Source organism: Fonsecaea multimorphosa (assembly GCF_000836435.1).
Source record: "Fonsecaea multimorphosa CBS 102226 unplaced genomic scaffold supercont1.1, whole genome shotgun sequence".
Lineage (NCBI taxonomy): Eukaryota > Fungi > Ascomycota > Eurotiomycetes > Chaetothyriales > Herpotrichiellaceae > Fonsecaea > Fonsecaea multimorphosa.
In genome coordinates, this window is record NW_015971635.1 from 2,263,026 (window position 1) to 2,277,858 (window position 14,833).

The 14,833-nt window shown below is 53.4% G+C and overlaps 7 protein-coding genes across 7 annotated transcripts; 2 read left to right on the top strand and 5 right to left on the bottom strand.

The window, feature by feature from the left end:
- Positions 1–276: 276 nt before the first annotated feature.
- Z520_00852 (uncharacterized protein) lies at positions 277–1,399 on the top strand (the record flags this gene model as incomplete). Its single annotated transcript, XM_016771372.1, has 2 exons — positions 277–813; positions 926–1,399. 2 exons carry the CDS (start codon positions 277–279, stop codon positions 1,397–1,399), a joined length of 1,011 nt encoding a protein of 336 aa, XP_016638282.1.
- Positions 1,400–1,549: 150 nt separating this feature from the next.
- Z520_00853 (uncharacterized protein) lies at positions 1,550–2,464 on the bottom strand (the record flags this gene model as incomplete). The annotated part of the gene is made up of 1 exon (XM_016771373.1): positions 1,550–2,464. The coding sequence occupies one exon, from the start codon at positions 2,462–2,464 to the stop codon at positions 1,550–1,552; it is 915 nt and encodes a 304-aa protein (XP_016638283.1).
- Positions 2,465–3,139: 675 nt separating this feature from the next.
- Z520_00854 (uncharacterized protein) lies at positions 3,140–3,688 on the bottom strand (the record flags this gene model as incomplete). Its single annotated transcript, XM_016771374.1, has 1 exon — positions 3,140–3,688. The coding sequence occupies one exon, from the start codon at positions 3,686–3,688 to the stop codon at positions 3,140–3,142; it is 549 nt and encodes a 182-aa protein (XP_016638284.1).
- A 24-nt stretch (positions 3,689–3,712) lies between these two features.
- Z520_00855 (uncharacterized protein) lies at positions 3,713–4,244 on the bottom strand (the record flags this gene model as incomplete). Its single annotated transcript, XM_016771375.1, has 2 exons — positions 3,713–3,820; positions 3,915–4,244. 2 exons carry the CDS (start codon positions 4,242–4,244, stop codon positions 3,713–3,715), a joined length of 438 nt encoding a protein of 145 aa, XP_016638285.1.
- Positions 4,245–6,211: 1,967 nt separating this feature from the next.
- On the top strand, positions 6,212–8,320 carry Z520_00856 (uncharacterized protein; the record flags this gene model as incomplete). Its single annotated transcript, XM_016771376.1, has 1 exon — positions 6,212–8,320. One exon carries the CDS (start codon positions 6,212–6,214, stop codon positions 8,318–8,320), a length of 2,109 nt encoding a protein of 702 aa, XP_016638286.1.
- Positions 8,321–9,479: 1,159 nt separating this feature from the next.
- Z520_00857 (uncharacterized protein) lies at positions 9,480–11,336 on the bottom strand (the record flags this gene model as incomplete). Its single annotated transcript, XM_016771377.1, has 2 exons — positions 9,480–11,070; positions 11,128–11,336. The coding sequence occupies 2 exons, from the start codon at positions 11,334–11,336 to the stop codon at positions 9,480–9,482; spliced, it is 1,800 nt and encodes a 599-aa protein (XP_016638287.1).
- A 547-nt stretch (positions 11,337–11,883) lies between these two features.
- On the bottom strand, positions 11,884–14,645 carry Z520_00858 (uncharacterized protein; the record flags this gene model as incomplete). The annotated part of the gene is made up of 2 exons (XM_016771378.1): positions 11,884–11,910; positions 11,961–14,645. 2 exons carry the CDS (start codon positions 14,643–14,645, stop codon positions 11,884–11,886), a joined length of 2,712 nt encoding a protein of 903 aa, XP_016638288.1.
- Positions 14,646–14,833: the final 188 nt, after the last annotated feature.

Below are 14,833 nucleotides of genomic sequence, written 5' to 3' on the forward strand. Positions count from 1 at the left end.
AGTGTGAGAGCCGCGACGTGACATGACTCATTTACAGCCTTTCACGGCACTGGCTGTGACTGTAGTGAACTTACCTGGTCCTGACTGACTAATTGCTAGGGCTCCTTGCGAAGCATGTGAGAGATGATATACCAGCCATACAATGTTGAAAGAAGTGCCGATTTATCACCCCGCCTGGGTCTCGCATCTCCTCGCTAGATCCTCACTCTCACCTCAACCAACTCGCCTAATCATCTTCCTACCAATCGCAATTCCATTCGAAATGTGACCTTCACCATGTTGATCCATAATCCCTCATTGGCCGACGAGATCTACGCCCTCAACGCCATCTACGGCGAGGGTTCCATGAGCGCCACCTTTTCCGACGCCAACCACACCACAGTGTCCGTCAAACTCCCTGGCTTCAACTATTCATTCCTGCTCCGCGTCTTCGATGACTATCCCCAATCATCCCCGCAGGTCCTGGGAGTTGATAGCCTTGCGGAGAGCAGGAAGCAAGAAGTCCAACAGAATGCCGTCTACTTGGGCGCTTGCGTCCCCGCCGTGCATTACCCTGGAACTGTCTGTCTGTACGACGCCATCGAGGAGTTTAACACGGTGCACAAAGCCCTGCAAGCACATATCCAACAGCCGGGAGATACAGAGGAGGACTCTCAACGGAAGTCTGCTCAGAGAGCTGCTATTCTAAGGCGCTTGGCTGTTCGAGCCAAGGTAAAGGCAGGTACAGGACGGCAGGAAAGTGTCACTGCGGACCCGTCTTTTGATGTAGTCGACTGTGCTGTTTGCATGGACCCGTTCTTCAGGGTTGACCTCGTAACTTTGAAGTGTCGCCATGCGTTCTGTGTCGAATGCCTCAACGGCAAGTCATTATCATCCTTACCCTCCGGCAGTCTTGGGGCTAATGAGAGTTGCAGACGGTCTACAGAACATGTTCAAGACGAGACAAGAGTTGAAATGCTGTGGCCAGAGCGTACCACTCAAGACGCTCCGCGAAGTCGGCGGCCTGGATGCGGAGTTGCTCGATGCGTTGGGTCTCTGGCTTCAAGAACTCCACACTGCGAACCCAATATACTGTCCATGGGAAGACTGCCTTGCGTATATTCCAGGGGCTTCAGGCATGGGAGACTACGCTAAATGCCACGTCTGTAAGAAGAGGATGTGTATGGCCAGTAGGGGAAAGGAACACGGTGGGATATGCAAGCGCGACAAGAAGCTGCAAGCGCTCGTTCGGAAAGAGAAATGGAAATTCTGTCCCTGGTGCGGCCATCTTGTGGAGAAAAGGGCAGGATGCAACCACATGACATGCATTTGCGCCACCGAGTTCTGCTACCGTTGTGGGAAGGTCTGGGCAGGAGGCCAACCGGACTGCGATTGTGGCCTCTTCCAACGACTGGATTGACTGAGCATCTAATCGACATCCACAAAAATATCACCAGTTCGAGATACTGGATCTTGAGACAGAGATCCTTTTCTTCAGAAGGTCGTCTTGACCTGCCGCATACCTCGGGGACCTGGCTTAGACCGCACGCCGTCGGACACAGTCTAGACCTTAGACTTTCAGCTGACCGCCGTATTCGTCCCAGAAAATCCCCATGGCTTCCGAGAAGGATTTGGTCGGCAGACCCAACACCTGATTCCCAAACTCTGGCCTCCCTTCGTACTGATTTCCCTGAGCGAACGTGCCAAAAGTCAACTTTGGCAGTGCGCTATTATCGCCGCTCCTGACCTGCTCCTTGCCCTTCTCCAGCCACGATCCGTATTCAACATTCTCCACCTGCCACCCAGGAACTTTCTGCTGCACGGCGTCCAAAATCTCCCTTTGGCTCGTCCTGAAATCCTGGACCAACAGAATCCGGTTTTTTGAGACCTCGGGCTTCTCAATTGCCTTGACGACCGCCAACGCAACCGTATCCAGCGTCGTGGCCACAAACTTTGGCTCCCCACCATCGACCAGCACGGCTTTCTTAGATTTCCAGTCCAGCTGGAAAAACCCCGAAGCGATGCCCATCTCGAAAAAGGCGTTGCAGCAGATACTGGTCCACTCCAGCCCCGTGTCTTGCTTGGAGATCAAGTAGTCGCGCACGTCGTGCTTGATCTTGAACATGTCCCGTAACTGCAACAACCAATCCGGCAGATCATCAAGCCCGAACTCTGTGGGGAAATACCGCTTCACACCCGCGCCCAGGCACGCCTCGATGAACTTGTACTGTTCGTGCATGCCCATCATGGATATCGCCGAGATGACCACATCAATACTATTGTCCTTGAATGTCCTCGTGAGTTCTGCCACGGGGTAGTCGTCGGCGACGCGGACCACAGTTACACCATCTGGGAATTTCGCCGGAGACGAATTGCGTGATAGAACACTGACATGGAAATTTTGCGGGGACGCCAAAAGGTGTTTGAGGATCAGGCGGCCTAGGTTGCCCGAGGCGCCGATGAGACAGATCCGTTCGAAGGCCATTGTGCAGTTTCGTTGGAATGATGCTGTTTAGGGATGGGAAGTTCCAACTTGTATCATGACCAAGGATTATTAGGTCATGGGGATGGGGTCGAGTTAATGTACCTCGTACTCTGTTAGCCCGAGCTTCGTCTGTTTTACTCCACCACAAGTGTTTTTCGGCAGATTTATGAAAATGGGTTGTTCGCATTCCGGATGTGGAGAGCGTGGGGCAATGGTTGTTCATTGTCGTCCGTCTGACGAGACAATGTACCTCGTGCGTGGAAATGAGAAAGAAACCGAGGCTGTCAGACAGAGCCAACCCCACCTGACCACCCTGTGGGGTGTCGAAATAGGGGGCATCAGCCTTGTCCTCACCCCTAGATACCTCCCTAGGTAAGTATTTACCTCTATATGCCTACCTGGAACATCACAGAACAAAACAAATGCTATCAACAGCACCTTATCGGCACAGCTATAGCCGCGAAACTATCCTTTCTCATTCCAGAATCCTCGTTCAGCTGCAATGCGTTACATATCATTTGTTGGATGAGGGACTTCTCAAGGTCCATGAAACGACTGTTTAAGCAGAGCACATCAAGAGGCGCCCAATCTGTGTGGCCAGTGAACACAGCAAATTCGTCTGACCTCATCGACACTTGGTGGACTGCAATCCTTGCCATACTGTGCCTGCAGCGCCTACATCTCCAGTTTCGGCTGCACCTGCAAGTGGTTGCCGTCGCCAACGAACACCACGCCGGCTCTCTTCATGCTCACTCGCTGCTCCGCCAACGCGTTGATCCACTGGCCCAGTCTCCACCCGGCTTTGGCAATCTGTTCCTCGACGATGGGCACGGCGCCCTGGTAGTACTCCTTGGACAGGTCCTCGGGACCCTGCCAGTCCCACTCGCAGCACTCGTCACAGGGGTCCGGGCCGAGATTGGTCCCGACGTCCTTAAGCACATAGCTGCAGACGAAGGCGTTGGCCTCGGACGCCCATGCCAGAGCGCACTTCTGTGGCATGGCAATGTCGGTGCATTCGTCCGACACGTCAATGCCGCCGTCCTCGTCGAGCTTCCCCTTGAGCTCTGTCGCCCACTGCGCCGTGAGCTGCTTGTCGTATTCATTATTGTCCGCGTGGCTCCTCTCATGCGGCTTCCTATAACCTCGCAGCTTCTGGATGATGAGCGTGTCCCAGACCTGGTGGAGGTCTTCCTCTTTGGAGCTCGCTTTCCCCCACTGCACCATCAGCTTGGTACCTCCGCGGCATTTCTACTCCGTGTGCAAGGGCTGGGTGACGTCGCCAAGGAAGTGCAGGAGGAATTTCAATGCGTCGCTCTGGTCTTTTGCACTCAGACGTGGATTGTTGACCTGGGCGGTCTGATTTCTCCATTGTCAGACAAAAGGGCATGAAATGTTTTGCTGAGTTCTACAAAATCTGCACAGAAAAACAAAGGACTTTGGCAAATCTCACCATGTTAGCGATGGCCGCGATGACACATTTCTTGTCCGGGTCGCAGTCCGCGTTGAAGTTGACGTTGCATTCCTCCGGCGGGTTGTCTTTTGCATCGATAAAATGCCATGGCCTGGACCAGGGCATTCTGTGCGTGGCAAACTCATCGGCCCAAACCGCACCGTCCGAGATGTCAAATGACTCGCTTGGACGCACGAGCTCGTTGAACAGACTCTCAGCCTCGGAGGTGAAGTATGTCTGGGCGAGATAGCCAACGGTACGATGGCCAAGCTCGCCCCATGAGAATGCTTTGGTTGCAAGACATAGCAGAGTAAGAAGAAGGGTCTTCATTGCGTGAATGTTCCCGGGTTGAGGCACTGCAGACAATAATAGTGAATAAATGTCCCTTTGCGTTGAATTGAAGGTTCCAAATCCTGTCAGAACTACAGGCAAGAGCGATTCCAGAGAAGAAGAGCAAAAACCCTTCCACCTACTCAATAAGGGCAAACGGACACAAAAGAGGCCGGATAACTGAGACCGGAGCTGAACCCCATGGCTTCTTGGCACACTCTCCTGCCATTTCCACACGCCCAGAGCCCGTGCTGGTATTGCTGTTGTGCATTGGACGTAGGAATTCGAGTCACACAAAAGTCGGGTCGGGGCAGACAAGCAGGTGCTTCGGAAACACGAAAGGGGAGGGCAACTGCAGGTCAGCTTCATCGAGCTCTGGCGTGCTCATTAAAGACCCATGTACGTAGCCAGCCAGAGTCTTGGAAGAGCCCGAAAGAAATCCAGGCCATGCCTTTCCTCCAGGAGTTGTTTTATCGCATTTCCTCCCCTGCAGTGTCAGCTGGATGTTCCTAGTCTAGGTGCCATGGGAGATTCGTGTCCCATGTTCAAGATGTAAGCGCTCCTGATGCTGCAAGACTCGGAAACGCTCACTTTGTTGTATCGAGGGGAGCTGTGCGGTTTTCCTGGTCTCTCCGCAGGCGCTGAACAACCTTCACGAATACGAACACGAGAGCTGGTGAGAAGCTCAAAATTTTCTGGTCAATCCGCAGGTGCTGAACAATCTTCACGAACACGAACACGGGAACTGGTGCGAGGCTCAAAATGGATTCTTCATGGACCAACGGAAAGTCCATTTCTTTGTCCAGCCAACTGTTGTGACAAACCCACTGCCCCCAAGAGGTGAAAGGGGGGCAGCCTTGCGCGGAGAGACCGAGACAAGGCTGGCGGAGTTGAAATGCAACAACATTAAGAAGCACTTAGAGTTCGATCCAATAAGGAACGGAACCTGCAGGAGGATGACCTCAGGAAAGAATTATTGGCCTACCTTGAGTCCTCACATTGTAGGGGTCGACCTTTATGGCAGTGGCGGAACAAACTTCAGCCACATGCGGGCCTTGGATTGCTTAGGTTAGAAAACGGTTAGCGAAGCATGGATAGCAAGGGTGTGTCCAACAGGATCTTGAGGAGCTTGATCTGTCATGGAACCAATTTTCTCGCCCTCTCCGCTACAGGACTTTTCGCCCAGCAAATGCGCAGTTTGCATCCACTCCTCTCTGAAGGCGTGTGCTGGCCGTGACCTGTTTGACACGTAAGGCTGAAGGATATCGCTACAACGTTTTGGCACATTTCGGGTTTCAGCTCGCCAAACACCCGTAGCTTGAATTCGAGGCTGTCGTTTCCAGTATGCGACACTTTGTCCTGAACTACGAAGAATCTTGTCTATTCATGTCTCGGTAGGCACTGAATCTCTTATGTTGGGATTACGGTGTACTGTCGACACCTCCGCAAGGGGCTAGAGCCCCGCCCGGGCAAGGCTGAGGATTAACTGGATAGGTAAATAGGCCTCAGTCACAGCTTTGAGCCCATCCCAAGCTCATAGCGGAGAAAGAATCGTTGGTGTTCGTACACAAAAATGCTCAGTGTCACCATCAACCGCTGATACAGGCACAAGTAACTTGTTTGACTGCACAGAAGGACATACCCTCTCGACCTGACAAAGCCTGGCCAGACCCTCACGTGCAGGTCACGTGCGGTTTCAGCCCCTTTCGCCGCAGGTGCGCAGGCATTTGGCAGGCCAACCGTCATCCTGCGCAACGCCGCGTGCCTCGTACGCAGTCTGGCTGTGCTTCTATGGCTGTGCTTCGTGTCGCATGTCGCTCACTCTCTCACTCTCTCACGCTCTGATCCTCAGTCTGTTACCCTCGACCTTGCGCTCGTTTACAATCATGGTCATCCTGAGATGACGACCACACTCTCTTGTCCTCCTTACACTCCACTCTAGGCTACAACATTGTTGATTGTCAGCTATGAGCGAAGATCCCTCTTTTGTCACTCTGACGCTCCAGCAGCGTATCGCCGCGTTGAATGCTGCCCATATTGGTCGAATACCTGGAGAGCCGCCCCGGGCCTCGTCTCACCCTCCTCCTCCCGTCCCTTCCAGGCGTCCCCCTATACTCAAACAGAATACCGTCAATATCCCTCCAGAACAGGTCAATGGCTCAATTACCGACCCACGGCCAGGGAATCAACCTGCTCCTCCACCTCCGGCGAGGAAACAGCCTCCGCCTCTTCCCTCTCGAAATCACTCGCTCGAAGAACAGAGAAGGGGTTCGGTGACATCGATCAATTCCAGTGGTACAAATGACACAGCCTCCTCAAAGGCCACGACTACTCGTACGAAGTCTACAGACTCGGCCAGCCGCATCAAAGCACCTGCATGGGGCGAGTGCGAACTGCCTTCTCTGCCTCCTCGGAATGGTAATCCGCATGTGGCCACCAGGAAATACTCGGAGGACCGCCCCAAATACGTCAATCGAGCTCCTTCAAGCACATCACTTGTCTCAACAACTACCACTGCGGAAGCCAGACCTGCTCCTCCTCCGCGTCCCTCCCTTCCGCCGAGGCTCCCTTCCCGCAAGCATGAGGCTGAACACCGGGAACATACCGGAGAGGCTACGCTTAGAAAGATGCCTCCCGTCCCCTCGGTCGAATCAATAGAAAAGGCGAAGAAGGCTGCGTTCTTGTACAACACTCCAAAAGCACAATCTAATCACCAGGAACCGGTCCCCGTCATGGAGCCAGTCCAACTGCCGCTGAAGGAAACCATATCTTTGCCCTTGCGAGAGCATGGAGTCATACTGCCAGCCAAAGAGAATGCACCTATCTCAATGGGAGAGACCTTGAATGGCCACTTGGGAGGCGCCCAGTCGGCTCCGCCGCCGGTGCCAAAGTCCTCTCGACCAGATCTCTCGGCCCTACAGGCAACCAAGCCCAAATTTGCTGCAAGCACAACTTCAGTAAATGGCAGTCTATCTGCCGCTTCCAGTGTCTGTCTCGTCTGCCGCGACTTTTCTGGCCCGGATCATCAAGCTACTCTTTTCCCTAGAACCCAGGTTACCTCTTTACAGGCTTTAGCCCATCAACTGACCTCTCCATTTCCGTCTCCCACCGACAAGGCGCGAGCAATCTTTACTTGGCTGCACCACAATATTGCCTACGACGTTGTCAGCTTCTTCAATAACAACGTAAGGGGTTCAACGCCACAGTCAACTCTACAAAGCGGGCTGGCAGTTTGTGAAGGCTATGCTGCTCTGTTCACAAACCTAGCTACCTACGCTGGCCTAGAATCTGTGGTTATCTCAGGCCATGGAAAAGGCTATGGATTCAACCCTCTACCACCAGGAGCTCCTCTTCCGCCGTATAACGCAGGCCATGCATGGAATGCTGTTAAAATCGACAATGGAGAGTGGAAACTCATCGATACATGCTGGGGAGCTGGTTATGTCCAAGGTGCAGGTCGGCCCTACGTGGCCAAATTCAACCCCGATTTCTTCACCATGTCGAACGAGGAATTTGCGGTCAAGCATTTCCCAGGCAACAAAGACCAGTTTTTCCTTCCTGGAGGACGGCGCATGAGCTGGGAAGAATATATCGTGATCGACCCTGCCTGCTGGCCTGACATGGTTGAAGGACCTACGATATTTACAAACGCCACGGAAGATTACTCTATTGGTGAGAAGACGGTCTATCCACGAGCAAGGAAAATCAACGTCCGGCAACCTGATAATGTCCGATTCCAGTTCGGTCTGAGATGTGCGCACTGGACGCTGGAACAACACACGCGGAAAGGACCACCCCCTGTGTTCATCGTCTCAATCAATGGAGTCGATGGCCGAGATAAGGATCTTGTCCCCATGGACTACTATCCCGGGCCTATGGGACAGGGTGGTGATATGTGGGTGGTGGATATCCCAGCTCGCCAGCTGGGGGCTCCCGGGCAGACCATCACGCTGTTCGCGGTTACGACTTTCGGTAATAGGCAGGACGCTCGAGGCTTGACAGTGATGGAGTTTCGGGAAGGGAAGGGCAGAGTCGGAATGGGATTTACTGGCGTCGCGGCATGGGATTTGGTTTGATTTGCTGGTCTTCAGGTTTCAGTATCCTAGACTTGGTATGTATTATTGGCATGGCGCTGGGGAAATCAACACTGGTCGGAATGAGGCGCCGGGGAATCATGCACTGCAGGTCGTTTGCAGTTGGCATGCACTGGGAGCCACAAATGGAAGGCAAGTCCTGGCATGAACATCGGAAAACTCCCTGCTGCAAGGAAACCCGCCCAGTTAGATATCATGGGCGTTGAGCCCAAAAGGGGCGAAGAGATCATGAATGAGAGAGGAAGGATAGAAGTGAGGGAGGGGGGTGTGACATCGAGTAACGATAATGACATGCAACAAACAAAGATACCCATGTGCGAAAGTAAGGTGGAACGTGGAACGTGGAACGTGGAACGGCAAGGACTTTTTCCATGATGGAAGAAAGGCGCGAAAGAGAGACACAGAGAGAGAGAGAGATCGATCAGAATAGGAATTGCCAGGCAAATAAATTCAAGGACGCTTGGAATTGTGGCCCCTCCTCCCTTTCGAAGAAAGAAAAAGCAAGGGCCGTGCTACAGGTGGCAGGTGGTCGGTCGTCCCTTGTACGGTACTCATCCTTGCTCACTCGGATCATGTATCTGTATGTATATACCTAGGTATGTTCCTAGTATGGATGTATGCAATTTCACACACCCTACGCCCACGCCCGCCCTATACAATGATGAAACGCTCGGTGCTCGACAGTCCAGCGCAGCTCAGCCCGGCTTATCCCAGCCCAGCAGCGCAATTCAAGACAAAAGAACGCCATCGCCATGGAAGAAGAAAAAGAAGGCCGTGAAGTACATAAATGCAGGGGAATCCCCCCAAAAACCGCTATCCAGGTCATCAATTCCAATGGTGATGGGTGATGGGTGCATTTGTCCTCAAACTTTTGAGGTCAGCGCACACGTACGTGAATGTCGCAGGGCTGTCTCGTGCGAGAGAGGGAGGTCCTCTCCTCTTCAGCTTCAACGGCCTGCTCGTTTTGCTCTCGCTCTGGGGCTCCGATATCTGCATCTGCACGATGCTTCCCCTTCCCGTTCTCGCGGTGACGGCTGCGAGCTCTTGTATCTTCGGAATGAACAGTGATCGAAACATTCACATCGACTCTCAGCTTCCCGTGCGCTACCGCTACCTCAACTTCCGCTCCTCCCGCCGCACGCTACACGACCACATTCCTATTCTTCCATACCCTCCAGGCGACACACCAGCAGACGATCGCCAAGCTCACGCTCGCGGCACATCCCCACGCCCACGCCGCGAAGCACAAGTATCCTCGACACTCCCCGTCCTCGACATCAGGAGAAGAATGAGAGCTACCTGCTGAGTACCCGGCTGAATACACAAGACTCCACACGGCAGCTCCCCCAGCAGGCATCATGGCCACGACGCCCCAGTTCGTCGCAAAGTTTTCCACTCCCCACACCACAGATATGATGATGGGGACGAGACTGAAACACGCCCCGTAGCCCAATCCCACCAAGGAAGACGAGATTGGGAATAAGCTGGGATGCTGGAGCGTGAGCCCGGGAATAGCCAGGTTGAGGAACGCGAGGAGAAGAAGGAACGCTGAAGGGATAAGCAGGACAAGGCGGGAAAATTGAAACCGGTTGCTGGGTGGGGAGTCGGGGTTTGAGGGAGGAGCGAAGAGGTCGGAGAGTGTTCCGGTGAAGAGGCGGGCAAAGGTTGATGCGAGGGCGACGATGGAGACATGCGTGCTTGCGTGGCCTGCGGGGGGATTTTTGATACCGTCGCCGTCGATATAGTTGTAATTTTTGGGCGTCAGAGTCGGTATGATTGTGCCGAGATTGTTGATGTATGCTTCACCGGGTCCTGTGAGCAAGAAGAAGCCCGCTGCGAGGAGCCACATAGTACGATCGGTGAGGAATGTATGGGTGGCATGATTGAGTAGCCAGTACTTCTTCTTGCGAAGGCGGCGGTCTTGTTCGTGCTTCTTGAGGAGCTGGGATTCGGAGAGGTTCCGTTCAGCTTCGGAGTCCATGTCGTCGTCGGAGAAGGAGCCAGAGCCCTCGGCAGACTCCTCGTCATCTCCAATTGTGCCATAGTTGACAGGCGTGGGAGCACGGGAGGTGTCGCGATAGAACTCACTCTCGGCCAGAAGGCCACTCCGTTCAAGGTTCTCCACACCGTGATCAATCATTTCTTCCTCATCGACGATTTGCAGTCCCAATGTCCCAAGAAGACCGACGCCAACCAGTGTCCCGGCCAGAAAGACAAAATACTTGAACACGTCGACCTCTCCCTTATGACCATTAGGCAGCTTTTCATATAGCAAGTGCGCGCCAACCTGAGATTCCCACATGCCACTTAACCCAAATGCCGCGATAGGTACGGCGAGCATGAAACCTCGATATTTTGCGTTGGCGAAGTTCTTGGCGCAGGTGGCCACGGCAGAGAGGTACATGCAGCTGGTCCCTGCCCCAATGCCGATAAAGGCTATAATCATCAACCCAAAAGGCCACCCGTGGCCGGGTTTTGTAGCGTCAGGGGGAGGGCCTGACTTGTAGGTATAGGCGGCGAGGAGATAACCTGCGCCAAAGAGGATAGAGGACAGAAGCGACAGAGGTGGTGGTGAGTAGCGATCGCACAGATATCCAAAGAGAGGGACTGGGAGGTACATGGCCAACTCGGCGGTGATGGAGACTGCATTGACTCGAAGTTGCGAGTAGTGCAGATCCTGGAGGAAACGAGCGCCGTAGAGGGAGAAGGAGGTGATTGATCCAGCACATAGACTATACGCGAAATGTGAGCTCTTACTTTCTCCTCAAAGTCTTGTGTATATATCGTACCAACTGAGCACAGCGCAAACAAAGCTCAAGATTCGGATGACCTCTCTGCGCATTGCTATGCGATCTCGCTCAATGATCTCTTGAGCAACCTGGCCCATGAAATCAAAGTCATCATCGTCAATTCGAGAACGCGAGCCTGACGAGCGCCGTCCACGTTTTCGATTGGCGTCGAAGTCGAGCGCAGCGATGCGAGGATCGGAGGGCGGCATCTTCTGATGGGCCAAGGGCAGAGTCGAGGCAACAGTGAGCCTCTAGTCCGCAAGGCTCAACAATGTAAGATAGAAATGAACTGCAGGGTCATGATGATGAGGCCCCTCAAATCACCTTGACGACGCCATCTTCGACACGTGGATAGTGCCAGCTCAACAAGGGATACAGGGTGAAATGGGGGATTGAAGGAGGCCTTAGACGATGTGATGGCAGATGCGTGACACACGGACAGATGCTCGGGACTTGAGCGGCCAGCGCAGCCAATGGCCGATGACGCCATTCACTACGAGGTACTAGATGCGGCACGTGACTCGAGCCTCGCGAGGCTTGTTGTGAAACCATCAAGCCGTGTCAGGCGAAGCAGGCCAGGAAAGATGCTCGAGCTGCCCGACAGCAACACAGACACACACCCTGAGCGTTTGCCCTCTTGCTCTTAGATTATCTATGGTACAGAGGCACCCTTCTGGATCCATCCAGGACCTTTCCCCCCACCTACGCCTGGGCCAATGTGTGGGATGCATGAAAAAGAATGCCACAGCAGACCCTCTATTTGGTGGACTCCCATTCCGGATTCTGCTTAATGTCAGTGCAAAGAACAAATCGATGTCCAGAGTATTACTCACTTTGCGCAGGATAACTAGTCCTTCCAGCGTGCTGCTCAAACAAATGTATTCCTCGTCTTCCAGCTCAGCTCGCTCGCCATACGCCAACAGAACCGGCGTACTCTGAGTCTGCCAGCCAGTAATGGTGCGCGGTCGTCCAGCTTGTCCGACCACATCCACCGCTTGACCCACACGTACGTTAACCGTAAGTGGTTTCAGTTCTTCGTCCAAGGTCACCAGGAATCTGGGATACATTGCGGTAACTAAAAAGTAGAGAAGGTAGTGAGCGTCGGCGAGGATGAATTGTTTCGAGTCGATGAGGGAGACGAGAACTGTGAGAAGACCTGCCGCCGCTACTCTCGACAGAACTTGTCGATCGGTATGGAAGGGGTTGAGGGACATGGTGCCCTTGCCCATGTGGAGCAAACCCTGAGCGATTCGGACCATGAAGAGCGAGTTCTGATCCCGGTGATAGTAGCTGGCGAGCTGTCGCAGTAGCTGCGCAAGACGAGCATTATTTGTTCCTGCTCCGACCAAACCCATTGCAAAGATGGCATTGACTGCAACGTCGTTGTCGTTATCGTGGCTGTACCTCGACAAAGTGTCATAGATCTTCATCTGAGGGTTGCTTGGGCTGATCAGGCCCATGGCGAGTGGCACAGCTTTCCGAATGTTGGCCTCCCCGTAATGCATCAGATGACCAAACTGGCGTAGGACCATCTCCTGCCCAACGTCTTCACCCATGGCGATCAACGACAGACCGAGAACTGCATAGGACTGCACGAGTTGCTCGCCTGTGGTCTCCTCCTTTTCCTCAATGTGGTCATTGCAGATATGGAGAAGCTCCTGCAGCTTGAGCACGGCTCCAGTTCCAGCCCAAGCACAAACAGATGCAAGGGTGGCTGTTGGCATTGCCATGGGATGCTCGACGGCTTTGAGAATGTCCAGGATGACGTCGACTTCCTCCTGTCGGCCGAAGTAGAGCAGGGCCAGTCCGAGAGCCATGAACCTTGCCCATTTATCCTTGAGCTGCTTTTGCCGGTCGTCGTCCATCATCTGGGTTGCGATCGCTTCGGCCACTTGATGATTCGACGAACCCACGAAAATCATTCCCAGAGACACGGCAGCCATGGCAGACAATTGGATCTCCGAGCCGCTATCCTCGACAATGGGCAACAAGAAATCGAGCAGATCTTCTCGGTTCGAACCAGCATATGACAGACCCAGACCCATGATGGCGGCCATGCGTGTCGATGGCTTCGGGCTCTGGAGAATATCGTCGTCGCTCAAAAGTGAAATGACAGGGTCGCCCTCCATTCGGACTCCAGAGTTTACAATGCCATACGCGAGGAGTGCACCAGCCTTGATTGGCTCTTCTGACGATTGTTGGAATCTGTCGATGATGTCTAAGCTCCCTTCGACGTCCCATTGCATGAGCATGCCCAGGGATGCGGTGGTGGAGAGCATGCCATCGTCCTTGGTTTTCCACACCCACGGCCGCTGCTCACCTTCTACCAGCATTAGCTTGTCCGTACCATATCCTGCATTGACAAAGGCATTGACGAATGCGCTCGCCAGATTGTGTTTAGCCGAATCTGCAGCCGCCGAGCTTCCTCGACCACTCTCCAGATGTGTCTTGTAAATATCTTCTGGTACCTTGGGCTCCAGGATGTTCAACTCTTTGGCAAGGGTCTTGAAATGGTTCGGTAGCTGGGTGTTTCCGAGGCACTCGGCGATTTCTTGCTCGTCCTTCGTCTCGGATGGGACGTCTATCGATATTCTCTGCCGAGCAATCAGGAAGGCCAGTTGCTTTTTCAATGCAACGTCATCTGTCGATTCCAGGTCTTGTCGTATGAGCTCGTGGTCATTCAGTCTGATTGCCAAAACCATTGCTTGAGCAAGCTTGTTGTATTTGACATAGATATCGTGTGCGGTTTTGAGGAAGGCAACGTCGTCGGGGTACGTGAGGAGATTGACCATGCTGACCATGTACAGACAGACCCGCGCAAAGGTATTCTCGTCCAGAAATCGGGGAATCTCTTCAATCATCTCGAGCTCGCTCAGTAGGTCCACGGCATCCGCTTCAGCATTGTGGCTTAGGAAATACGGCACCAAAGAGAGAGCGAGTTCTGTCAGGTCGCCAACCTCTCGTTCGTCCGTTAAGCGATTCTGGTATTCTTGGCCAATTTCCAGTGCGAGATGTCTGATGTATTCATGGCCCCACGACCCCAGATCGTCCGATTTATTTGACAACAGCCTGTATTTCAACGTCTCCAGCTTGTCTTCTTCTCCATAAGTCATGCCCAGCACTGACAGCATGTCGGCAAGTGAGTCTCTGTCGGGACCAGCTTGCCATTTATCGTAAAGAGCAGCAATCTCGTCATAATGAGGGCGTAGGAACTTGAGAGGTTTGGGGACAGCCGTCATGGAGGAGGTCGATGTTTTGATGAAGTTCTTGATGGCGTCAATCGAAGGCTTATACAGCGAGGGATCGTCTTCCTTTAATCGTTCAACCAACATTTCGAGGTCGCTCTTGAGTTGTTGGTCCTCTTCGCTCAATTCTTCGACCGCAGGCTCGTCATGCTTGCCATCTGCTTTCTTCTTATCCTCCTGTACCGCTGTGTGTTCTCCGTTCGCCATTGGCACATCCTCCGCCTTCCCTTTGCCCTTTTCTGCCGCGGTGGGCTTCTTCTCGTCCTGCGCCATCTTGCACCAGGGCCTTCAGTGGCCACTAAGAGTTGGATGAAAACGGAGGTACACTGTGGGTGAGGCTACGCGGCGTGAGGAGGTGAACGGGAGTGTTCTGAGGATTTTGAAGAGCAGGATCGCTTTTGTTGCAGACACGAGCTGGAGAGAGTCGAGACAGGGCAGATGCAGGCGTCAAGAAGCTTACG